General features: G+C 52.3%; 1 protein-coding gene across 1 annotated transcript in view; it reads right to left on the bottom strand.

The window, feature by feature from the left end:
- Chchd6 (coiled-coil-helix-coiled-coil-helix domain containing 6) overlaps nt 1-26481 on the bottom strand; it is a 226180-nt gene that overhangs the window by 28973 nt on the left and 170726 nt on the right. Inside the window, exon 6 of the mRNA XM_042679920.1 lies at nt 9027-9097. Coding sequence (XP_042535854.1) covers nt 9027-9097 — 71 coding nt within the window. The remainder of the gene's footprint in view (nt 1-9026; nt 9098-26481) is intronic.

Here is a 26481-nt window from a genome sequence, read left to right as displayed (position 1 = left end):
AGAGAGAAGAACCATGCCTCACCTCTCCAGCTACACATCCTGTCTGCCACCAAGTCAGTGTCTGGAAAGAATGTCTGCACTTGAACCATTATATATACATTATATAGAGCATCATCACTCAATCTCACCTTTAAGGAGAATGATGAGGATTAAAATTATAAAGCAAATATACTCCAATCTTTGTGAGTACTGGGCCCAGGGACTGAGGGGGGGCGGTACAGGAATGAGTCTCTGGTGGATAGGGTTCCATATATCATCCAGGAGCAAACGACTAGGCAACTCTTCCCTGGAGACATGGTGGCAGGCAGCCTGCCAGCCAGGGGAGGCAGAGACAAAATGCCAGCTTTGTGTTGCCTATGAACAGATGGGAAGAGGGCTAGCTACCCCACACTCTGACTACAGATATAACACTGTGGCTTTTTCCTTAAACATCTGTTGAGAAGGCTAGGTGCTTCATGTAGTTATCACCACTCACTACATATCAGGACGGTCTTTGCTAGACCTAACGAGTTGTCTTGGCTCTAGGTCTGGCCTTGCTGCCATCCCTCTGTCTCCTTTCCAAAGGATCTGTCAGCTTTCTCCTTTTAGGCTGCCCAATGTATATCTGCCTCCAACCTTACCCACCTAGTCTCCCTCTGGAGCCTCCAAGTCTCCACCATGTGTCTTCATAGCCCAGGGCCAAGTAAGCATTTCACTACTGATGATGGCAAGAAACAATAGACTATCACGGGCCAACTCCAAATTTCATCTGCTCCAGTGAGGCTACAATCTTATTCCTGATGGAGGATTTTGATACACCTGGCAGCAAAATGCTTCTCTTAACTCCTTCCAACTCACTTCACCACCTCCTCACTCCCACAGGAGCTCATGAAGACACTAGGACACCCCAAGGCGGCCACCAGTCACTACAAGCCAAGCCTCTTACACTCACGTATGCCCATTCACTCTTCCTACCACACACACTCATGTACTAAACATAGCCAGGAACACAGTCATTCCTGATGCCTCCGCCTGGCCTAAATCACCTTTCCTTGGGATATTTTTAATAGCCTTATTCAGTTTTAGTTACATAAGCTATAATGACCATAGAGTCTTTGTTCTTGCCTTAAAAAAAAAATAAGCATGTTATTAGGGCTTCAGTCTCCTTTGGTCCTTTTTAAACTGTTCTCTGTGAGGCAGGGGCTTTCCATGTGCACACACAAGCACACTCTCTTTAGCAGCTGCCTGGCATTCCAGAGTGGACCGGCGCTATCCCTGGCCTACCTCCCCACTCAGACGCGGCCGGAGGCTGCCCGCTCACACACAGTAAGGGTCCCTCTGGGGCACAGCCACAGGGGTGCCTTTGGGCTCTGGTTTCCTCCTCTCCTTAGCTCCAGATTCAGTCAGTGCCTTGGGCTCGCTGTCCTTTGCTTCTGAACTCCAATCTCTCACTAAAATGCTTCCAGATGATAGACCAAACACTGCCCGAGTACTTATTCTATATAATGAGTCAGACACTTTCCTAGAGGCCTAGCAAGCCTCCTGATGCCTTTGCAGCAGCTTTCAGGAGTGTGTCTCAGAGGTCTGTCATGTGCCCTGGCCGCACCATGGGCAGCGCGGCTGCGATCCCTGCTGCAGGCTACAGAGCCAACTGCCTGTCAACCTCACCCCTGACTTCACCATGGCAGCCGCCCGGTGCACATCTATCACGGCTACAATCTTAACCAGGTAGCTAGGGGAATGCAGCACTAGGTAAGACAGACAGGAAGCAGAAAATAAGCTCAGGCTGGATATTTAAGTGACATCACCTGGTAGGAACAAAGAGGGAGAACATTCTAAAACAGGATACACAGAGAAAACACTCTACAATAGCGTCTGTTCTTAAATCAGAAGCCCAGCTCAAAATCTCAAAACTGAAAACTCTTTATCAGGAGATTTTATCTGGCCCCGGGGTGGCAAATGGTTCTTAGTTGCATGTCAGTCCTGGTGGCTGATACTAGCTGATACAGTGCCGTGCCGGGGAGCACAGCAGAGGCTGTGCTCAGGGGAATGCAAGAAAGCTGGGCCCCACCTCCACATCTGCTGAGGAGTAGGAAGCCCACTCAGGCAAGGGGCTAGCCGCCTGCCCACCTACACTCTGGATCCACTTTCTCCATGCATTTTCCTCTCCCCTACACAACAGAGGCATTACTCTGCCAACAGTGGCACTGGAGGAAAGCACACACAGTATTGAGGAAGTCAGCCAGCCAGCTCGCCAGCAAGCAGCTTAATCCCAGAGCTGTATGTTTGTAAGATAAGGGCCGCAGCAAAGCGGGAAGAATGAGTGCAGACACACAGACCTGCCACTCTGGACGTGTGTTTTGAAGAGGAACGCGGGTCACCGCCTCTGCTCTTCCTAAGAACCAGCAGAAGTGAGCACTGCACTTGCTCTCATTTCACTGACCAGGAAATCTGAATCTGAGAGGTCAACTACCCTCCTAGGCTTCCACACCTGCCTTTAGGGACAGCCCGGCCTCTGCCTAGAAGCTTCATGTAGCAAGAAGACAGGTCTACACAAGTATCCAGCAAGGCACCCCTACTCCTGGACACCTTTGGTAACTTAAAACAAACAAACAAACAAACTTGTTAACTAAACTTTGATTTGTTAACGAATTTATTAAGTGGGCTTTGATTTGTTAACTTCTAAAAGAACAGACTGATCCTTCTAAACCACTGTGGCTTCTTTTATGGAGGTTATCTAAGGTTACCTAAACAGGGAAGTAACATCTTTGGAATTCAGACTGTGTTGAATGTTATCTGGATTAAAGACTGTTTAGAATGCCATTTTATTTGGAGTTCAAATGAATGACTATTGTTTTAATAGGTCATCAGTCTTCAGCTAACTAAACAGATGTGCACTGAGGTACGGTCTATTTACTCCCTTACGCCTGCCCTGCACTCCCTTACGCCGTTCCCTCCCCCCCCCCGACCCCCCAGCTTGCACAGCTTTCTGAGTGCAGGAGACACTGTGGCAGCTCAGCTCCTGCATGCTCCCAGTCAGCCCGGGCTCTGTTAATCACAGCTCTCTGCATCAAAGTCCTTGGAGCACAATGACTCAGTTTCAGGAAACAGTTAATAACCTTTTCCTTCAACTCGATTGTTCTAACCTCTTTGAGGGCCGGCTCTTTGTGGGGCCAGGGAAGACTGTACAAGCTTCCTGACAATGAGAAGCCAAGACAGGCTCTGAATGAATCCCGCGGGAGGAGGACTGAAGGCTGTCATAAAAAATGGATGTGATACAATAGATGCAGGCTGTTCCCTGGGGTCTTCATCTCCTCCTTCAGAAAACCGGAGCACTGCCGCCTGCTGGGCTGCAGGGAGGCAGAGGCCAGGGGGTGCACACACACACAGTTTAGATATTCACTTCTATCTCAACAGCACTTTTCTTCCAAAACTAGAGTCTCAAACTGCCAGCCTGCCTCACCACAGCAAGCTCTCGGCTTGGCCCGCCTCCATTTGGACAGGCTTTGGTAAAGCTTGAGAATCTCAAGAAAAGCTTGGGGGTCCTTCTGATTCACCCTTACTGCTACTAACAGTGTTTGGCTCAATCTGCTCTGTCTGAGATGGCTTCTTCTGCCTGGCCAAGTCCAACCATACCTTGCAAACCGTCAAGAACCTTCTTCCAGCCACAATGAGGCAGACCCACACTCTCCCTGAGGGAAGAGAGGAGTTAAACTGAAATAAAAATGAGTCTGTCTGCAGGTATCTAAGGACCCAGAGGCGGGGCCTAGAAGGCCACGAGGTGAGAAGTAGCCATGGAGCCACGAGTGTGCATGTTGGAGGTTTCTGGCAGCTCCTGGTCTAAGAGAAGAGGCTGAGCTTCAGCCTAAAAGGCAGCTTCAGCTCGAGGCAGGGCAGCTGAGCGGACAGGCTCACAGGACTGCCCGGGGACAGGTCCTTCAGAGCCAGAGGCTGCCACAGCACCCAGAACCCCAAGGGAAGCATTCTTGAGAGTAGCAAGACAACACTCAGCCATCTTCTTGAACAACACTCGGCCACTTTGTTCTTTTAAAAACATGTAAATTATTGAGCTACTTGAGGAAAGAGGTGAAGAAGATAACCCAAAGGCCACTGAAGGGCCAAAGAGCCATTTCTAGAAAACGCAAAAGCAGTGGTTTAGGGCTCACCAAGACGGAGTCTTGGAGGGCCACATCCTTGGCTCAGGGGCAGTCAGCAGAGTGGGTGTCAGGAGGACGGTCAGCAGCCTCCTGTTGGCCAAGTCCCAACAGGAGCGAGGAGGCCTGCCTTCGTCTGGCGGCCACTGTGGAACAGGCAAACATCTCTGGGAAAGATGTCGTCACCGGAGCCTCTGTGTTCTCTCTACCGTGTCTGACATTCAAGCAGGAGTCATGCACACAGAGGGAAAGGGGCAACAACACAGGCTCTCAGATGGCTTTAACACAACTATTGTTGATATGTTCAAGAAAGCAGATGCCAAGGGCAGAACGCCACCAAAGACTAGAAACCCTTCAAAAAGGCAACATGTATAACAGAAAAATAATGCAACAGCTCAAATTTGGAATCCACCAAGTAGGTTTAAGGCCAACTTGACACCATAAAGAGGATAAGTGAACTGAAAGACCAAGAGGAAAAATGCAGAAACAGTATGAAAATTTAAAATCATGAACAGGAAAGAGAAGCAGCCTATGAGGCAGCAATGCATGCAGCGGACTGGCAGTCCTGAGGGGAGACAGACAGCTCAGCCCAGAGATACCTGAGGAGATAATGCTGAGAACTTTCCCAAACTGACAAAAAGACATCAAACTCCAAGACGTAACCCCTACAAAGGGAAAAAACCTAGTAAAACTGCTAAAAACCAAGGACAGCGAAAATCTTAAAAGCAGACAGGAAAAAAGAATGAACCCCAAAGTAGCAGGAGTAAAATCAACAACTGACATCTCAAGAGAAAAACATACACTAGAAATAAACAAGAGTTAAAGATATCTTCAAAGAGCTGAAAGATGATTATCTTTTTCAAAATGCAGATGAAATAGGTATTTCCACACAACAGAAAATATAAATTTTATCTGTAAAGTTATACTAAGAGAAATACTAAAGGAAGGTAGTTTTTTTTTTTTTTTTTGGTTTGTTTCTTTTGTTTTTTTGGAGATTAATCTTACTTTTTAGCCCACACTGGCCTCATACTCATGTTTCTGCCTCCCAAGGGCTGGAATTACAGGTGTACATCACCACATCCAACTTAAAAGATATTCTTTAGTCCTAAGAAAAGTGATCTTAGTTGAGGCTGTAGCTCAGTAGTAGTACATTTACCTACCATGTGAAAAACAAATAAAAATGATCTCAGAAAGAAACAATAAATTCACCATTCTGTAAAGACATGGAAAATTTAAACATGCTTCAATAACGGACCCTAATTGAATATGGAACAACTGGTTTCATTGACAAGACACACGTCTGTTTTAAGTACACAGAAAAAGGTCTGCCAGAGCAGATTACATACTGAGTCAAAAATCAAGTTTCAAAAAAAATTCAAACAAGGAAGACTATTCTCTTTTTATGGTAAATTAAACTAAAATCAGCCCAGTGTGGCACACACCTCCTCTGGACACACCTGTGTCCCAGGGGAGGCTAAAGAATTGTGAGTTTGAGATCAGCTTGGATTATACAGCAAGATTCTTGTCACAAAAAAATTTAAACTAGCAATTAATAGTCTAAAAGGTAAGTAGAAAATTCTCAAACAAGCCGAGTACTGCTGGCTCAGAGAGAGGCTGAGATCATGGTTCAAAGCGAGCCGGGCAGTAAAGTCCATGAGACTCTTATCTCCAATGAAGCACCAGAAAACTGGAAGAGGTGCTGTGGCTCACATGGTAGAGCGCTCACCTTGAGCTGAAGAGCCGAGGGACAGCGCCCAGGCCCTGAGTTCAAGCCCCACAATCCACAGAAAAATTTTAAAATCTCAAACATTTGGAAATTAATCAATACATTTCTTCGAAACAAGAAATCAGGATGAAAATTGGAAAAATTTTGAACAAATTATGATAAAAACACAATACACCAGAACAGGCCGCAGCTAAAGCTGTGTTTACAGACAGGGATCTGTGGGCTTCACTCAGCTACATGAGAGGAAGGCAGGCTGGAAACACAGAGTAGTCCTGGTGTGGACATCACTGGTACACCCCTCCCACCTCCCCCCCCCCAGGCTAATCTCAGGTGAGGCTTCCGGTGCATCACGAGGCAGGGTGCACACGGATGCAGGACACCCACGCAGGAGGATGCTGTCGCCCAGCTGCTGCCATCAGCTTTACAGTGAAGTTTTCTTTTATAAGATGAGCCTAATCTAAAACATTAAGTACAGTTCATTGAGCATCTCAAGCCATTAACAGTCACTTCCTATCAAGTACCATGTAGTCTACATAAACGTATGTGTTATAGTTTTATGTAACTGGCAGTTCAATAGGTTTGTTTACACCAGTACACCACAAATACAAGTGTAATTAATGTGGTGTGTTATGACAGTATGTTAGGTACACGATCACAGGGATCTCCATTATCATCTTAGGAGACTACTTCAGTCTAAAAGTGGTTCACAGCTAGCCAAAACATTCTGTTCCTTAAATAATCTACTTCTTGCCACAGGGCCTTTGCACATGCTAAAACTAGTTTTAAATACCTTTTTCCCTTCCTTTCTTCTGTTCAACTCATCTCAAAGGAGTCACTTCAAATTCTCCAGATAATTTCTTCTAAGTCTAGGTTAGGTTCCTCTGATGTGTACTTTCATAATTCTTTCACAAACAATAATTGTTTGTGCAGCAACAGCTGGTTGTGCAGTTAAGCTTAAAAGTTGTTTGTCATTCCCAAGATACTATTCACTGTCTCCGCGGGGCCTAGCAGCCTTTCTATATATGTGTTAGATGAATGAATGAAAACACTGACATAGAGTTTAGCCTGTAAGTAACCATTCAATTTACTCAAAGCTGTTAAAAGATGTTCTACTGTCTTGGAAGAAAACTCCAAAGATTACCGTCACCAGCAGTTGGCATCTACTTCCGTGACATTTACAGTCATTTGCTAATCCAAGATACCTACCCAGAGGTTTTTTTCCCCTTGATATTTAAGGAAAACAATCTTTAACTTTACACTGCTTTTTGTTTACTGCATTGGAAAGCTAATGCACTTATCAAGCATGCTCTATTCCACACCAAGCAGGTGTGGTGAGTGATTCAAATGGCTACTAAAGCTGAGTACCACACTATGCCAGCCTCCAGCCACACACATCCTCCCACAGCTCCGGTGCCTGGCTGGGCTGGCTGGCCGGGCCGGCAGGTGCAGAACCTGGTGAAGCCCCACTTCCTGGCTCACAGACAGAACCTTCTCTAGGTTCTCTCACGGTGGAAGGGGCAAGGGAGCCCTCTGGGTTCCTTCTCATGAGGACACTAATCCCACTCATCAAGGGGGACCTGATCCCTCCAGAGGTGCCAGTTCCTAAGAGGATCACACTGGAGAATGGCTCCGTTCCCAGCCCACAGTGAGCCTGCTGTGGACCAGGACTGGACCGCACTAGCGCCAGGCCTGCGCGGGCACTCCCCGACCGGAGGTACAGCCAGTCTACAACCCAGGCAGGTTCCCAGCTCGCCTTCTGCTGCCTGCAGGGACGTGGGGAGAATGCGGTTCCATAGCCTGAGCCAGGTCTGACCCCAGCTCTCCAGTCAGCCGTGCTGGCCTGCCCCCCTCAAGGGAAGCAGAGCTTGCTTTGGCTCTGTGTCAAGGTTCCTGTCCATGTAACTCAGCCTTTGCTGCTTTGAGCCATGGTGCCGGCACCCCTGGCAGGAGGAACCACTCACCTCAGGGTAGGAGGGAACCAACAGCAGGAGCGGATGGGTCCCAGATCCCATTCAAAGGCACCTGCAGTAACCATCTTCCTTCTACTAGTCTCCACCTCTACAGGGCCTCCCACCCCACCCCGTGCCATGGGCTGGGCAAGCCATGCCTTCAACACTTAAGAGAAGTCTCTAGCCTCGGTTTCAGCTCTTCAGCTGTGAAATGGGTAGCAGCAAATGACCAAATGACCTCGCAGGGCCTGCCAGAGGGCCCCTGTTCAGTAACTCCTCCACTGGCGGTGATCATGATCCTGCCACAGCCCAGCACTGCCTAGCTCCATGGGCTCCACGCGGAGCAATGGAGTCGCTCAGCCATTCTCTGTTCAATCTGCCCCAGTGTCTCCACAGCCCTTCCACCTCCTCACCAGCTTGCTACTGTATTTCCACACGCACTCCAGCACCTCCCCATTACCCAGTAGCCAAATGCATCTCTGGCATCTCCTTGCGGTGCCAGATCCAACCACTTCATAGCAAGTAGGCTTGCCTGAGAACCACCTGACTCCCTGTGGGGAGGGAGTGGGAGGCTGGTGGGGCCTCCTGGGTGCACAGACCCTCTCCACACACAGGTCCCACAGGCACTCTAAGTTCAGCAAAGCTGCCCTTGTAAGGAGCACAGAACCTACCTGTGTCTCCCTGGGGCTGGGGCTGAGTGTTCAAGGATAGTCCAGGAGCAGGACAGACAACACAAGGAGCAAGCCATCCATCTCCCTGAGCCACGGGGAGTAAGCTGTGTCCCACCCCGATTGCACGTGACAGGAGGTGCCTACAGGGACAGGGTGAACTCCTCCCCTATAGGCCCTCCAGAGATTGGAGATATACTGAAAACACCTCAAAGCCCTCCGCTGGCTTCCTCCTGGGCCTGATCACCTCTCCTTGCCCAGGCGGACAGTGGAAATTGCTGCTCACCAGATCCCAGCCTGGAAAACATCTCTGACAGTCAGCCTCGCCCACTCTAACTGACCAAGGAACTGGAAAGAGCCGAGTGCTAATTTAGGCAATTACCACTAGCCAATGGTTAGCTTAGGCTCAGGTGAGGGAGCTGAGGAACAGATGGCTGTCGTGCTATTAGAGAAATGTGAAATCAGGCAGGTAGCAGCAGGCATCAAACCACATGCGAGGGCTTTTACAAATGCAGGCCAAGTTTACAAAGAACAATAAGCAAATTCTTACTTTATTACGCTCTCTGCTTTCGAAGCTGCCTCGTGGAATTGCTGAGCAGACATTTTATACATCTCAGCGTTCTACAAAGAGAAAAAGAGAACTGGTTACCAAAGGCTGAAACATCCCCCTGGCCCTCATGGGACACAACTGTGTTAGAAACCAACAGATGCTAATTTCTTGACCAGCAGCAATGCAGAGTGATTAGTCCGCAGCTTGGGTTCCTGCTCCTACCACACTGCCTGCTGCTTTAGGGTCCTAGAATAGCAAGTGCTGGAAGAACACAACAAGATCCTGTAGTTCAGGGCCTCATAAGCCACAACCCACAGGCAAAACCTACTGGCCCCCATTCTGTAAAGTCTCATGGGCATATAACCATACGCATTTGTTGATATACTGCAGCTGCTTTTATGTGACATTGACAGACTACAGTAGTTGTGACAGAGACTGTATGATCTACAAAGCCTAAAACATCTATCATCTCTAATGAAAAAAACTCCATCTGGTTTTAGGTGGACTCTGCTGCTCAGAGAGGTATAGTGGTATGACCAAAGTCACACAGCAAGGGCAGTGTCAGGCTCTCACCCAGGAGTGTGGGTTCCCAGCCTGGGACACACTCTGCTGCCAACCACAACACCCACTTATCAGCACGGTAGCCGCTGGTCCCGAGCACGGCAGAGATATTCTAAAGGTCCACCCTCCATCCAGCCTGAGACTATCTGTTGCAATGCATACCGCCTTGGAGCCAGGCTGGTGGGAAGAGCCTTTAGGCTTGGGAACCAGACAAAGCTGGGGTAACTGTTTTGTGTGCCTCCCAGGCCAGTCGCTCTGCTCCATCCAGAACAGGCTCCTGAGTTACTACTCACTCCCAGAGGAGAGAGGCACGAACACATGTTCTAACACCTGCGGTTCCAGGTGGGAGGACTTCAAGGCCCAAATGGATGATACCCAGTGGCTGGAGAAGCCACCAAGGCTCAAGGCTCAGTCTTGTGGGAAGCGGATTCTAGGGGAAAGCAACCTAAGCCAGGATTAGATCAGGTTTCCGCTGTGCAGGGTGATGAACATGGCTGCAGAGGCAACACGGGCCTACCTGCGGCCTGGCCTCCTTTAGACACCAGGCCTTTGCAGTAAGATCACAGGGCTGTGCTCCCTGAGCTTGGCTCTGTCCACCCAGGCCACGTGCTTGGCCTGGCTCTGCCCGCACAAAAGGATCATGCTAGTCCTTACAGGTGAGACTGTTCAGAATCAGCCCCACAGACAACTACTTCCTGCATAGCACAGAGCTCAATCAGGACTGTGGGGAAGGCAGCCAAGGTGGGCCGGGACCTCGCCCTAGGATAGCCAGGCGTGGGAGGAGGGCACCCTATATCCTCTGTTGGGACTCCACACAACCCCTAGCCTCAGAGGGTGGTCAGAGGCAGAGTTCCTGAAGCACTCGGCCACTACCAGCAGGGATGAGGCTCCACATGGGGCCTGCCACTCTCAAGCGGCAAAGTGGGCCTAGCCATGTCACGAGGCATGCCTCTTTGCGCTTCCTCTCCTCTAAGCCAGAGGCCCTCAGTGGGAAATGCCAATGCTTCCAGCATACAGCAGGCACACAGTACGCTCTCCAGCCCCATGTTCTCTCTGGATCTCTCAGTCCACAGTGGACTGTCCTGGTAGAGGGGGAAAGGACAAAAGGAATGGAATGAAGCCCCTCCTCTCCCTCCAAGTAGGTGCTCTTCTGTGACCTCCTTGAGGACCTTGTGAAGACATGCCATGGTCCACAAAGCCACCTTCTAACCTTGGTGGCAGCTCGGCACATACTGGCTGTGTCCCTGGGTAAGCTGCTTGCTTCTGCTGAGCCATGCTTTCTTAACTAAGCGGTAGGCACCACCCAAGGCACCCACCAATCCAGCACAGAATGCTGCTGGGCTGCAACGTTAAACGGCGCTAAATCCTAGGTGCTTCTAGCTGAGCCCAGACTCTTCCTTCCTTACAGCATAACCTCACACTCTTTGGACCAAACACTCACAGGGTGTTTCAGTCAGGCCGCCAGCTTCCAGACCTATCACCCCTGGCTGACCCTGCAATGGGAGGAGCCATGACCAAGATGGACCCCGTGTGATATGGGATAGACTTCACGAGGGCCGACAGCCGGCCTGCGGGAACCAGGAGTGGCTAGGCCGACTGCAGGCTGAGATGAACAAATGCGCATTGCTAAGACTGCCACAGGAAGTACCTGCAGGCCAAGAAGCGGTTGAGATCACTGCACTGCAGCGTCCTCTATGGTTTTTCCAGATGACTCCGTGAACAGGCCCCACTCTCCTCTAATCTGGCTGCTGCACATTTCACAACACAGGAAAGTCTTTAGGCCACACTGGGCGGCACTGTACCAGATGTCGCCTCACAGGCCTGGCATGGGCCTGGCAATGCCCTCGTGGACAGGAGAGCCCTGGACAGACCCCAGAACTCACCACCATCTGGGGCTTGGGGAGAACTGACTCCCCCGCCCCCGTGTTCAGCCTGAAACCCACCGAGTGTCCAGGGATTCCAAGACCAACTTTTGCTCCCAGGCTACAAAGGGACACTGGGCAGCGTGGCCAGGGTGGTGTGTCAGACCACTTTCTCGGGGGATCACACACACACACACACTGGGCAGCGTGGCCAGGGTGGTGTGTCAGACCACCTTCTCGGGGGATCTCACACACACACACACACACAAACACACACACACACACACACACACTGGGCAGCGTGGCCAGGGTGGTGTGTCAGACCACCTTCTCGGGGGATGATACACACACACACACACACACACACACACACACACACACACACACACACACGAAGTTATTCACTCTTTTTTCCCATTCTCCCCTCTCCTCTTCCTCCCGAGCAGTCTTAGCTTGGTTCATATTCTGTCTAACCATACATACATTCCTATGTACATATCTGTGAACATGAACGTCGTTCAGGTCTAGTTTCGCATGTCAGTGAAAACATCTATTTTATTTTCCGAGCTTGAGTTTGTCTTGTCTTACACAGCATGATGTCCTCTAGTTGCATCCATTTTCCTGAAACATGACATTTCGTTTTCTTTATGGCTGTGTAGTATTCATACACACCCCTTACCTTCTTTATCCATTCATCTGTCGTTGGGCACTTCAGCTGATTCCATCATTTGGCTATTATGAAGAACAGTGTCATGATACACACAGAGGTGCAGGTTTCTTTCTTACACAGTGATTTACTCTCTTTTGGATCTAGTCCAGTAGTGGTATGGCAGGGTCATAAGGAAGAACTTCTTCTAGTCTTTTGAGGAATCTCCATACTGATTTCCATAGTGGTTGCACTGGCTTGCATTCCCACCAACACTATGAGGAATCTTCTGTTCCTGAGTCTTTTCCAGTTGTTATTTGCTTCCTGCCATTAAGACTGGAGTGAGGTGGAATTTTAGTGTGGTTTTGATTTTCATTTCCTTTGTGGCTAAAGACATTGAAATTTTCTTCATGTGTATATTGGTCATTTGCATTTCTTCTTATGTGAGAACTATCTGTTCATCAGTGTGCCTGCCCATTTGTTGAAAGGATTATTTAGTCTCTTGCTGTTTAATTTCTTTCAGTTCTCTATTCTAGATATTAATCTTTTATCTGTTCAATAGCTAAGAAAGATTTTCTTTCATTCTATCGGCTCTTAGTTCTGATGATCATTTCTTTGCTATGCATAAACTGTTTAATATAGTTCCATCCGTCCATTCCTGCTCCCATCCTCTGGACATCTAGAATCCTACCTAGGAAAAATTTGCTTGTGCCTATGCTTCCCTTATAGTAGATTTAAAGTTTCAGATCTTACTTTTAAGTTCCTTACTAACTGGAATCAATGTTTTTTTTTCTTGTCAGTCATGGGGCTTGAACTCTGGGCCTGGGGCGCTGTCCCTCAGCTCTTTAGCTTAATGCAAGAGCTCTACTGCTTGAGCCACAGCACTACTTCCTGTTTTCTGGTGGTTAATTGGAGATGCCTGGGCTGGTTTGAACTGCAATCCTCAGATCTCAGCCTCCTGAGTAGCTAGGATTACAGGCATGAGCCACCGGTGCCCAATCTTGGAATCAATGTTTAATAGGATGATTAGGGGATGGGGAGGTAAACCAGGTATCCAGTGCTGGGAATAGAACAAGTACACAGTAGAGCATATAGCTCTACCAATCAGCTACACCACTGACACTAAGGCACCACTGTGTTTCATTAAACAATGTCTTTAAAGATACAAATGGTTTAGAAAACAAAAGCAGAATGGAGACCGGGTATAGAGTGAGTGAGGAAGTTGCTGTCCAGCCCTCCCCTCCTCTTTGCAGCCCACAGGTGAGGTGGCAGTACACCCTTGAGCACACTGCTCGAGTAAGCACACACACAGCCCACGTGTCCCTGAGACTCATGGCAGACGTGATGAGCCCCACTTCATCTCTTCACTTGCCAGAGACAGCATCCACTTTTCCTACTGAATAAACAGTCTTTCCTTAGACAGACAAATACCACAAACCTTAGGCTGCACACCAGCCCACCCCGCCCCCCAGATACACAAGGCCATATTGTAGGCTCCCACAGTTACAAATGATGCTGAAGGGAACAACTCTGTGCAGGAATGAAAAAACTTATAGGGCACCTTCCAGAAGCCAAGTTCTTGGATCAAAAAGTATACTAACTGTGAACAAACTTTATCAATGAGTAGAAATGAGCCAAGTGAGAAGCATCATGGATAGGAAGCAGCAGAGTTGCCGGGCGCCAGTGGCTCACGCCTGTAATCCTAGCTACTGAGAAGGATGAAATCTGAGGATCACGGTTCAAAGCCAGCCTAGGCAGAAAAGTCCATGGCAGTCTTATCTCCAAATAACCACTAGAAAAAACTGGAAGTGGTGCTGTGGCTCAAGCGGTAGAGCGCTCGCCTTGAGCTGAAGAGCGTAGGGACAGTGCCCAAGCCCAAAGTTCAAGCCCCATGACCAAAAAAAAAAAAAAAAAAAAAAAAAAAGCAGCAGCAGAGTGAGGAAGCCTGAGGCGTGCAAGTGGCTGCAGGAGAGGGGAGAGTGCACTGGCTGGGGAGGGGGAAGGGGTGGCGGGAGCTGGGGAGGACGCCATGGGACTGGAGCGTCTCAACAGCAGCTCACAGACCTGGGTTTCATCCCACAATGAGAAGTAAAGAAAAACGCTTTGCTTTTGAAGGAGAGAGTGGCAAGTACAGTCATGTTTTTACTTAGTTTTTGGTGGTGCTGGGGTTTAATTCAGGGTCTCATACTTGTCAGGTGAGAGCTCTATCTCTGAGCCACATTTCCATATTTCTAAAGGGATAAGGGAGCTGTATAAACAAGACAGTGCCGTTTTCTCCCTGGCTATGTCAGCAGTGACCCCTCAGCCCAAGGCCCAGGAAGATGGTTGCTGAGCCTGAAATGAGGCCATGGAACCCCATCAGTTGCTAGGAAACCCCTCTGTCTTTGAGGGACATGGTCCTGAATCTTCACACCTTTATTATACCTAATAATCACAAACTAGCATTTCTGGGGGCTTCTCAATTCTGGGACGCCTCTTCCTCTGTCCTGTAGACAGCCACCCCTCCTCCAGCCCCTCCAGCTGTTCCACATGCACATCTGAAGGCAGAAGACCTGATCTCCATTAATTAAATCTGCCATTAAAAATTAAATAACGTGAGTAGGAAGGTGTGAGCATTATCTCTACGGGTTTCCAAAGTCACAGTGTTTCTTCAATTACTTCCCAAGCAGTTTTCATATTTCATACTGACTGATTTCTCCAAGGGCCTGGATTTGTGAGATCAAAAGCAAGCGTGAGGGCGAGGGAGGCACAGTGAGAGGCTGGAAGGGGAGGGATGTCGTAAGCAGAGGAGTGTGGCTGCTGCCCTTGGGAGAGCCTGGGTTGGGAGCAAAGCAGGAGAGGGTGTTGAGGCTTCAGAGGGCCGGGTGGTACTCACATGAGCAATTGCAGATGTAAGGGCAGGAGCTTCATCTGCTGGTTTGGAGCCCCAAAAGACACATGGCCAAGCAAAAACATTCATTAACAGCCTACTACGTGCATAGGCCTATGCTAAGTGGCACAGAGTGGCATATCCAGCATTCCCGGATATCTAACAAGGAGAGTCAAGTCTCATGTCTAAGGCACATCCTCAGAACAACAGAGAGAACAAAGCTGCAGAGGCATGTATGGGTGTGGTTAGTGTGCACTTGGTCAAGTGCATGGGCAAGGGTCAAGATCTCTGTCTGTCTCAGCTTCCTAGCTGTGAAGTGGGAATGGTGACAAAGATTCCTTCAGACAATTTTGTGGGGATTGAATGACATATGCAATGTAGAATGCTAGAACAGTGCTCAGTACAGAATAAACATTCAATAAATGTTGAGAAAACTTAAAAATCCATATTAACCAACCAAAAATGCTGTATGTTTGGCAGACAGACCTGGGTGTATTGAAATAGCAAGGGAAATCTCCTTGCAGCCTCTTCAAAGGAAGGATTTAGCCTCTTTTGTTCATTCATTTATCCTCAGAGCCCCTAACGGGGCCTGGCACACAGCATGCCCTTAAGAGAAAGTTGCTGAGCATATATAAATTAAGGTTAGATTTATATAGCTGATCCAAAAAGATGGTTAGGATAGTCATTTATTTAACCAGTCCAAGAACTTTACTGAGCTCTGCTCTGTTGCAGGCGCTGCACAGGGCAACTGGCAGATTGGTGAGTACTCAGCTGGGGTAGTATAGGGTATGATAGGGCACAAGGGAGACAGGGTGTGGACAAGGGGGCTGCAGGAATGTGGGAGGATTAAGTAGCAATCTTTCCTAAAGGTAGGAACATTTTACCAAATGCTTAAGGAGGATGCAAGCACCCGAAGCCCCTGAGTGTGCACTGCATACCAGCAATGTACTCAAAACTCCTCTCAAACACAGACAGTCTGCCTGTAAGGCCTAATGGTCCTCATGGGCCAGGTTCTGAGGCAGGGACTTTCCAACAGGCACATTCCTAAAATAATTTACAGTGCTACGTCAAGGTCAGCATCGCTGCACTTGGGGCAGATGAAAATGCTGAGGTTTGGCAAGAATGACGTCTAGTCCAGGGTGTCACAGCACCAAGCAAAAGACCAGGGTCTGACAACTCCCTGCCTCCTCCTACTGGCGGCGTGCCTTCCTGCCTGGTCCAGCTGTCCCGAACAATTCAATGGCCACACAGACAGAGCACACCTATGCACAGTTCCATGTGGAAAATCGTGAACCCTCAAATCCTGATGGCCAGGGAATGAGAGATTTCTAGCAAAGTTAGTGCAGGCTGGAAAAGGGCCAATGGTTGAAGGCCCGAGTAAATCCCAGGGATCTGAGAGCCCCATGCCAAGGCGCTGTCAACATGGCCAGCACTGGCCATATGGGGAGATTTGAAACTCACCAGCTTAATTATCAAAAGCTTCTCCAAGCTCACAGGAATGCTGAATTTTAAGGAAAGTGAAGATAATTAACATATTCAGAGTTGAGAGTCTTAAGTGAAAAGAGTAAAAAACACAAATGAGATAGGAACACTGTCTTTTTTTTTTTTTAAGGGTGAAATTATCAATATAAAGTATTAAAAGTGCAGGACAGGAAGTCAGCCACATTGCAATGAGTGATGAAGATTTTAGTTCTGCTAAGTGGCCTGGCAGCCAGTGCTTGCTAGCTTACAAAGCTGGCTACGACATCCTGGCCTACTGTCATCTGAGAGAGGGTCCCATTTTCATGATTGTCTCTGCATTTACTCCATGGAGGGCACAAAGACCAACACTGAACTGGTAGCCTTCCTCGGACTGCTAAGATGACCCAACCAAGCCTATTCCCACATCCAACTCCCAGCAGGCAGGCAGGCAGGCTCTTCTTTGGAGCCTCCAGTTCCTGCTCCTCCTCCTCCTCCTCCTGATCTCAGACTTTTTTTTTGTTTTGTTTTGTTTTTGCTTGGTCATGGGGCTTGAACTCAAGGCCTAAGTATTGTCCCTATGCTTTATCACTTAAGATGAGTGCTCTATCATGGCTAATTGGAGCTAAGCGTCTCATGGACTTCCCTGCCCTGGCTGGCCTCCTGAGTAGCTAGGATGACAGGCGTGAGCCGCCAGCGCCTGGCAAAGCCTTTCTGTAAGCTGTACCTAGTCTCCAGTCCTCACTACACCTACTCAGATCTTAGACTATCTTGGTAACCTGCCTGTTCTGCCACAGCTGTAGGGACCCCGGAGCCATCAAAGATCTGCCAGGCAAACTCTAGCTTAGCTCAGCCGTACCCCTCATACAATATACAATTCCTGAGATTCTGAGCTCGTTTCCTTCCCCATTCTCACAGCCCCAAGTTCACAGATGAGTGTGTCCTACTTGAGGTTACCAGTAGGCTGATCCTCCTGTCCTAATACACTTCTGGCAGTTCCCATGACCACTATCCTCAGAAGAGATGCTCACCACCCACTGTGGGCTCAGTGCTGATGGTGGCTCAGGAGGGAGGCTCTCCCTCACTGGTTGAGGGGCAAGGGCTCCCAGCTTCAGGGGTACACCGGGGATGCAGGAACCACTGAATATGAATGTGCGTGCTGAGAATGCCGCTCAGCAGGCCATCCTTCACTTGTTTCTTTCAGTCAGTCAGTCAACAAACATTTGTTGAGTGCCTGTTATTTACCAAGCTGCTTTCTACAAGTAGTGAGCACATCAGTAAACAAGAGAGGGAACATTCCGCCTCCACCGAGAAAGGACTCCAGATACGGAAGAGTGTTGCCACTTGAAGTACCTCATCAGGCCTCTCCCCCTGCTGGGAAGACACCTGCAGAGACCTGACCCGTGTAAAGTCCAAGAGGAAGGTCCTGAGGTGAGGCCACTTGGCGTGGCTAGAGACTTTCAAGAATAAAAATAACACGGAAAAGATGGGAGGATGACAAAAGGGGTGACGCTGTCCTCACAAACTGACATGCTAACAGAAACCTCTTTGTACAACTTAAGGATAATAACAATATTTTACCAAGAATAGCAAACAAGGACGCGGTCAGCCAGAGCCCAACCTGAGCACACTCCTGCGGAGCCTGTCCTAGCTATGGCTGGAAGACAAGCTTGGGGACTCTCTGGAAAGACTGCAGGCTGTGGGATAGTCTCCCCCCCAGCAGACAGCAACAGAGTGGAAACAGCCTGGACACGTGGGGGCTGTGCAGAGCCACATCATACATGGAGGGAGTTGTAACATTTTCTGCTAGTGGTGCTGGGGAATCAGACTACTACCCCAGCCTTGGGCCCACTGAGACTTAAAACATTTAAGAGAGGAGGAGAGAAGAGACCAGGAAGGCTGCTGGAGATATGTGTGAAGAACTCAGGAGTGGTTGGAGCCCAAGATACGAACTTTATATCCCCTGAAGCAATTTCGACTCCTTAAAACATAGCTCAATGCCGGCCCCTGCAGCCCTTACCAGAACTGCACTCCCTGGATATGTCCTCCTTCCATTTCCTCAACCAGTGCCAGGCATTTTTCTTCCACAATTTCCAACCCCCCCCCCCCCCCATGTCTCTGCTTCTTGCCACTCCTGTACAGGCAAGCAGCACTGCTCCTCACTTAGCCCCTGGACATTACCAGTCCATTACCCCTGCTTCCTGCCTCAAGGCTCCCCTATCAAACAGGCACTGAGCTGCTGGATAGCCCTGCCTCCTGCCCATCTCCTGCATCCTCCCCTCCCTACCATCGCTACCTTCTGAGTAGACGATTACAAGGATGTGCCTCCTTCTGGTCCCTCTGCCTCCAGTTATCCTCCACACCTGTGTCAGCTCTCAGCCGAGAAGGTTCCCCAGTGCTTGTGGAGTGGTAGATAGACTCTCCCTTTGAGACCTGGCTTCTCTATTAATAACCTTGGCAACTGCCCCCAGAGTCTCTGCATTTCACTCTTAATGGGTTGCTATTCCCCTAGTCTCCATGACATTCCACGTACTGCTTCCTCTGCTAGTTCTACCCTGTCCACCGGGAAACTTCTACTACTGCTTTAAGACCCAACAAAAATATCCCTTCACTTGGACAATGGCATTCCTCTCTGGACAACACCAATGCCCTTCTCTGCTCTGCAGTCAGTGTCAGTGCATCCCACAGGGTACTGCTGACCTCCTTGACTCCCTTGCTTAGACGGGGAAGTGCACAGACTCTGGAGTGGCTTTGTGTGTGCTAGTACTGGGGCTTGAACTCAAGACCAGGGTACTGTCCCTTAGTGTTTTGCTCGAGGCTGTTAGTACTATCCCCACCTTTGGTCCTCAGCTCCTCTCTGCACCAGAGGCCTGCCCTACAGCTGGGTACTCCCTTTCCCCGCCCAGACCCACCAGCACATGCATTGACCTCACTCTCCACGCCTAGGGTCAGACACCATCTGTTTCCTCTCCTGGGGAGATATGGCTCCTCTAATAAACCCACAATCGTGTTTCTCCTGTACCTGCTTGCCTGCCCCGGCATGGTCCCCTGGGATGATCGTGAAGGATTCCTACAAAGGCTGGCATTCTACACTGGAGACAAGAGGGTCTCACTGACTTTCCTGACTTCAAACTTCAATCCTCAGAACTTGGCCTCCAGAGCAGTTAGAATAGTAAGTGTGAGCCACTGGCACCTGGCCTGGGTGGCTTTTTATCTCTTTTGCCAGTTGTTGGCCAAATCCTAGGCTGGATGGATGTCTCCCCGAAGAATGAATAAAGGCATTCTCAGTTCAACCCGACCCTGGCGTCTCTGCTCCCGACCTCCCTGGCATGCCTCCTACTGGTGCCCCCTCCCAGCTGTGCCCTTTCCTCTCCTCTAAAGCAGCCTACTTCCCCTTCCCAGCGTTCCTATTCTTGGGACATGCAATCCATGTCCTATTTCCTTTCTTTCTTTTTTTGGGTCAGTTGTGGGACTTGAACTCAGTGCCTGGGAGCTATGCCCCAGCTCTTTTACTCAAGGCTAGTGCTGTACCATTTGAGCCACAATGCCGCTTCTGGCTTCTTCTGGTAGTTTATTGGAGGTAGGAGTCTCACAGACTTACTGCCTTGGGTTTTCTTTGAACCATGATCCTCAGATCTCAGCTTCCTGAGTGGCTAGGATCACAGACATGAGCCACTGGCACCCAGCGTTGTCCTATTTCTTAATACATCTGACTGGCTGTCATTTAAACCCTGTCTAGGTGTAAACTGCTAATTGGCTTTAGATGAGACCCTCTCAGAGGCATCTGCATCTGTGAAAAGCAGAGAGATAAGATCCTTTTATGTCATTTTCTCCCTCAGAACCATGTATTCTGGACTGGGCCTCTTCAGGGGTTTGGCTGAGCCTCCTGACCCTTTGTCACTTCTGAGGTATGTTGCTGAGTGTATTGTTGGGGTTGGGAAGGAATTTACTACTTTCTCCTTACAAGAGATAAAAAATCTGAGCCTAGACATGCATGCATGTGTATGCACACACACCGACTGCATATAGTAAAACAACACATAAATGTAAAGTTGTGTTAATTAAAAATAGATGCACAGATTTTTTTTGCATTGATTTACACTGAATATGTAACTTTAGCCAACAGACCTTCAGTGACTTCCAAATTTCACCCCTAAGCTCTTTTCTTTGTGCGTCACCAAGACTGTGTCTGTGGGAGGATGATCCACACCTCTGGTGTACCTGGGTACCTGTGGGTGCCCCAGGCTGGCAAGGACTGAGGACACGTGCCCTTGGGGCATGGGGACATATGCTTCGGCACATGGGAAGGACACATACCTAGAGAAAGTTGTCATGACTGAAGCAGCGCTGACAAGAAGCATGGCAACTCCTGACACACAAGGCTGATGGTCTGCAACTGGGCACAGCAGGGGAGTAAGGGCAGAGCAGAGCAGGGGTGTGAGGGCAGAGCAGAGCAGGGTGTGAGGGCAGAGCAGAGCAGGGGTGTGAGAGCAGAGCAGAGCAGGGGTGTGAGGGCAGAGCAGGGGTGTGAGAGCAGAGCAGGGGTGTGAGAGCAGAGCAGGGGTGTGAGAGCAGAGCAGGGGTGTGAGGGCAGAGCAGAGCAGGGGTGTGAGAGCAGAGCAGAGCAGGGGTGTGAGGGCAGAGCAGGGGTGTGAGAGCAGAGCAGGGGTGTGAGGGCAGAGCAGGGGTGTGAGAGCAGAGCAGAGCAGGGGTGTGAGAGCAGAGCAGGGGTGTGAGAGCAGAGCAGGGGTGTGAGAGCAGAGCAGGGGTGTCAGGGCAGAGCAGAGCAGGGGTGTGAGGGCAGAGCAGGGGTGTGAGAGCAGAGCAGGGGTGTGAGAGCAGAGCAGAGCAGGGGTGTGAGAGCAGAGCAGAGCAGGGGTGTGAGAGCAGAGCAGAGCAGGGGTGTGAGAGCAGAGCAGGGGTGTGAGAGCAGAGCAGGGGTGTGAGGGCAGAGCAGGGGTGTGAGGGCAGAGCAGGGGTGTGAGAGCAGAGCAGGGGTGTGAGAGCAGAGCAGGGGTGTGAGGGCAGAGCAGAGCAGGGGTGTGAGGGCAGAGCAGGGGTGTGAGAGCAGAGCAGGGGTGTGAGAGCAGAGCAGGGGTGTGAGAGCAGAGCAGAGCAGGGGTGTGAGAGCAGAGCAGAGCAGGGGTGTGAGAGCAGAGCAGGGGTGTGAGAGCAGAGCAGGGGTGTGAGGGCAGAGCAGAGCAGGGGTGTGAGGGCAGAGCAGAGCAGGGGTGTGAGAGCAGAGCAGGGGTGTGAGAGCAGAGCAGAGCAGGGGTGTGAGAGCAGAGCAGGGGTGTGAGAGCAGAGCAGAGCAGGGGTGTGAGAGCAGAGCAGGGGTGTGAGGGCAGAGCAGGGGTGTGAGGGCAGAGCAGAGCAGGGGTGTGAGAGCAGAGCAGAGCAGGGGTGTGAGAGCAGAGCAGAGCAGGGGTGTGAGAGCAGAGCAGGGGTGTGAGAGCAGAGCAGGGGTGTGAGAGCAGAGCAGGGGTGTGAGGGCAGAGCAGAGCAGGGGTGTGAGAGCAGAGCAGAGCAGGGGTGTGAGGGCAGAGCAGAGCAGGGGTGTGAGAGCAGAGCAGGGCAGGGGTGTGAGAGCAGAGCAGAGCAGGGGTGTGAGAGCAGAGCAGAGCAGGGGTGTGAGAGCAGAGCAGAGGTGTGAGAGCAGAGCAGAGCAGGGGTGTGAGAGCAGAGCAGAGCAGGGGTGTGAGAGCAGAGCAGAGCAGGGGTGTGAGAGCAGAGCAGGGGTGTGAGAGCAGAGCAGGGGTGTGAGGGCAGAGCAGAGCAGGGGTGTGAGGGCAGAGCAGAGCAGGGGTGTGAGAGCAGAGCAGGGGTGTGAGACCAGAGCAGAGCAGGGGTGTGAGAGCAGAGCAGGGGTGTGAGAGCAGAGCAGGGGTGTGAGGGCAGAGCAGGGGTGTGAGAGCAGAGCAGGGGTGTGAGGGCAGAGCAGGGGTGTGAGAGTAGAGCAGAGCAGGGGTGTGAGGGCAGAGCAGAGCAGGGGTGTGAGGGCAGAGCAGAGCAGGGGTGTGAGGGCAGAGCAGGGGTGTGAGAGTAGAGCAGAGCAGGGGTGTGAGGGCAGAGCAGAGCAGGGGTGTGAGGGCAGAGCAGAGCAGGGGTGTGAGAGCAGAGCAGGGGTGTGAGAGTAGAGCAGAGCAGGGGTGTGAGGGCAGAGCAGAGCAGGGGTGTGAGGGCAGAGCAGAGCAGGGGTGTGAGAGCAGAGCAGGGGTGTGAGACCAGAGCAGAGCAGGGGTGTGAGAGCAGAGCAGGGGTGTGAGAGCAGAGCAGGGGTGTGAGGGCAGAGCAGGGGTGTGAGAGCAGAGCAGGGGTGTGAGGGCAGAGCAGGGGTGTGAGAGTAGAGCAGAGCAGGGGTGTGAGGGCAGAGCAGAGCAGGGGTGTGAGAGCAGAGCAGGGGTGTGAGAACAGAGCAGAGCAGGGGTGTGAGAGCAGAGCAGAGCAGGGGTGTGAGAGCAGAGCAGGGGTGTGAGGGCAGAGCAGAGCAGGGGTGTGAGAGCAGGGCAGAGCAGGGGTGTGAGGGCAGAGCAGAGCAGGGGTGTGAGAGCAGAGCAGGGGTGTGAGAGCAGAGCAGGGGTGTGAGGGCAGGGCAGAGCAGGGGTGTGAGGGCAGAGCAGGGGTGTGAGAGCAGAGCAGGGGTGTGAGGGCAGAGCAGAGCAGGGGTGTGAGAGCAGAGCAGGGGTGTGAGAGCAGAGCAGGGGTGTGAGAGCAGAGCAGGGGTGTGAGAGGAGAGCAGGGGTGTGAGAGCAGAGCAGGGGTGTGAGAGCAGAGCAGGGGTGTGAGAGCAGAGCAGAGCAGGGGTGTGAGAGCAGAGCAGAGCAGGGGTGTGAGAGCAGAGCAGGGGTGTGAGGGCAGAGCAGGGGTGTGAGGGCAGAGCAGAGCAGGGGTGTGAGAGCAGAGCAGGGGTGTGAGGGCAGAGCAGAGCAGGGGTGTGAGGGCAGAGCAGGGGTGTGAGAGCAGAGCAGGGGTGTGAGAGCAGAGCAGGGGTGTGAGAGCAGAGCAGGGGTGTGAGAGCAGAGCAGGGGTGTGAGGGCAGAGCAGAGCAGGGGTGTGAGAGCAGAGCAGAGCAGGGGTGTGAGGGCAGAGCAGAGCAGGGGTGTGAGAGCAGAGCAGGGGTGTGAGAGCAGAGCAGGGGTGTGAGGGCAGGGCAGAGCAGGGGTGTGAGGGCAGAGCAGGGGTGTGAGGGCAGAGCAGGGGTGTGAGAGCAGAGCAGGGGTGTGAGGGCAGAGCAGAGCAGGGGTGTGAGAGCAGAGCAGGGGTGTGAGAGCAGAGCAGGGGTGTGAGAGCAGAGCAGGGGTGTGAGAGGAGAGCAGGGGTGTGAGAGCAGAGCAGGGGTGTGAGAGCAGAGCAGGGGTGTGAGAGCAGAGCAGAGCAGGGGTGTGAGAGCAGAGCAGAGCAGGGGTGTGAGAGCAGAGCAGGGGTGTGAGGGCAGAGCAGGGGTGTGAGGGCAGAGCAGAGCAGGGGTGTGAGAGCAGAGCAGGGGTGTGAGGGCAGAGCAGAGCAGGGGTGTGAGGGCAGAGCAGGGGTGTGAGAGCAGAGCAGGGGTGTGAGAGCAGAGCAGGGGTGTGAGAGCAGAGCAGGGGTGTGAGAGCAGAGCAGGGGTGTGAGGGCAGAGCAGAGCAGGGGTGTGAGAGCAGAGCAGAGCAGGGGTGTGAGGGCAGAGCAGAGCAGGGGTGTGAGAGCAGAGCAGGGCAGGGGTGTGAGAGCAGAGCAGAGCAGGGGTGTGAGAGCAGAGCAGAGCAGGGGTGTGAGAGCAGAGCAGAGCAGGGGTGTGAGAGCAGAGCAGGGGTGTGAGAGCAGAGCAGGGGTGTGAGGGCAGAGCAGAGCAGGGGTGTGAGGGCAGAGCAGAGCAGGGGTGTGAGAGCAGAGCAGAGGTGTGAGAGCAGAGCAGAGCAGGGGTGTGAGAGCAGAGCAGAGCAGGGGTGTGAGAGCAGAGCAGGGGTGTGAGAGCAGAGCAGAGCAGGGGTGTGAGAGCAGAGCAGAGCAGGGGTGTGAGAGCAGAGCAGAGCAGGGGTGTGAGAGCAGAGCAGGGGTGTGAGGTCAGAGCAGGGGTGTGAGGGCAGAGCAGAGCAGGGGTGTGAGGGCAGAGCAGAGCAGGGGTGTGAGAGCAGAGCAGGGGTGTGAGAGCAGAGCAGAGCAGGGGTGTGAGAGCAGAGCAGAGCAGGGGTGTGAGAGCAGAGCAGAGCAGGAGTGTGAGAGCAGAGCAGGGGTGTGAGAGCAGAGCAGGGGTGTGAGGGCAGAGCAGAGCAGGGGTGTGAGGGCAGAGCAGAGCAGGGGTGTGAGAGCAGAGCAGGGGTGTGAGAGCAGAGCAGGGGTGTGAGAGCAGAGCAGAGCAGGGGTGTGAGAGCAGAGCAGGGGTGTGAGAGCAGAGCAGGGGTGTGAGGGCAGAGCAGGGGTGTGAGAGCAGAGCAGGGGTGTGAGGGCAGAGCAGGGGTGTGAGAGCAGAGCAGGGGTGTGAGGGCAGAGCAGAGCAGGGGTGTGAGAGTAGAGCAGAGCAGGGGTGTGAGGGCAGAGCAGAGCAGGGGTGTGAGAGCAGAGCAGGGGTGTGAGAACAGAGCAGAGCAGGGGTGTGAGAGCAGAGCAGGGGTGTGAGGGCAGAGCAGGGCAGGGGTGTGAGAGCAGAGCAGGGGTGTGAGGGCAGAGCAGAGCAGGGGTGTGAGAGCAGGGCAGAGCAGGGGTGTGAGGGCAGAGCAGAGCAGGGGTGTGAGAGCAGAGCAGGGGTGTGAGAGCAGAGCAGGGGTGTGAGGGCAGAGCAGAGCAGGGGTGTGAGAGCAGAGCAGGGGTGTGAGGGCAGAGCAGAGCAGGGGTGTGAGAGCAGAGCAGGGGTGTGAGAGGAGAGCAGGGGTGTGAGAGCAGAGCAGGGGTGTGAGAGCAGAGCAGAGCAGGGGTGTGAGAGCAGAGCAGGGGTGTGAGGGCAGAGCAGGGGTGTGAGGGCAGAGCAGGGGTGTGAGGGCAGAGCAGAGCAGGGGTGTGAGGGCAGGGCAGAGCAGGGGTGTGAGGGCAGAGCAGAGCAGGGGTGTGAGAGCAGAGCAGAGCAGGGGTGTGAGAGCAGAGCAGGGGTGTGAGGGCAGAGCAGAGCAGGGGTGTGAGGGCAGAGCAGAGCAGGGGTGTGAGGGCAGAACAGAGCAGGGGTGTGAGAGCAGAGCAGGGGTGTGAGAGCAGAGCAGGGGTGTGAGGGCAGAGCAGAGCAGGGGTGTGAGGGCAGAGCAGGGGTGTGAGGGCAGAGCAGAGCAGGGGTGTGAGGGCAGAGCAGAGCAGGGGTGTGAGGGCAGAGCAGAGCAGGGGTGTGAGAGCAGAGCAGGGGTGTGAGAGCAGAGCAGGGGTGTGAGAGCAGAGCAGGGGTGTGAGAGCAGAGCAGGGGTGTGAGAGCAGAGCAGGGGTGTGAGAGCAGAGCAGAGCAGGGGTGTGAGAGCAGGGCAGAGCAGGGGTGTGAGAGCAGAGCAGAGCAGGGGTGTGAGAGCAGGGCAGAGCAGGGGTGTGAGGGCAGAGCAGAGCAGGGGTGTGAGAGCAGAGCAGGGGTGTGAGAGCAGAGCAGGGGTGTGAGAGCAGAGCAGGGGTGTGAGAGCAGAGCAGAGCAGGGGTGTGAGAGCAGGGCAGAGCAGGGGTGTGAGAGCAGAGCAGAGCAGGGGTGTGAGAGCAGGGCAGAGCAGGGGTGTGAGGGCAGAGCAGAGCAGGGGTGTGAGAGCAGAGCAGGGGTGTGAGGGCAGAGCAGGGGTGTGAGAGCAGGGCAGAGCAGGGGTGTGAGGGCAGAGCAGAGCAGGGGTGTGAGAGCAGAGCAGGGGTGTGAGAGCAGAACAGGGGTGTGAGAGCAGAGCAGGGGTGTGAGAGCAGAGCAGGGGTGTGAGAGCAGAGCAGAGCAGGGGTGTGAGGGCAGAGCAGAGCAGGGGTGTGAGAGCAGAGCAGGGGTGTGAGGGCAGAGCAGGGGTGTGAGGGCAGAGCAGGGGTGTGAGAGCAGGGCAGAGCAGGGGTGTGAGGGCAGAGCAGAGCAGGGGTGTGAGAGCAGAGCAGAGCAGGGGTGTGAGGGCAGAGCAGGGGTGTGAGGGCAGAGCAGGGGTG

This window comes from Dipodomys spectabilis, unplaced genomic scaffold (assembly GCF_019054845.1).
Source record: "Dipodomys spectabilis isolate Male_0828 unplaced genomic scaffold, ASM1905484v1 ptg000054l, whole genome shotgun sequence".
NCBI lineage: Eukaryota > Metazoa > Chordata > Mammalia > Rodentia > Heteromyidae > Dipodomys > Dipodomys spectabilis.
Note: the sequence above shows the minus strand (reverse complement) of the source record. Positions and strands in the feature narration are given on the sequence as shown.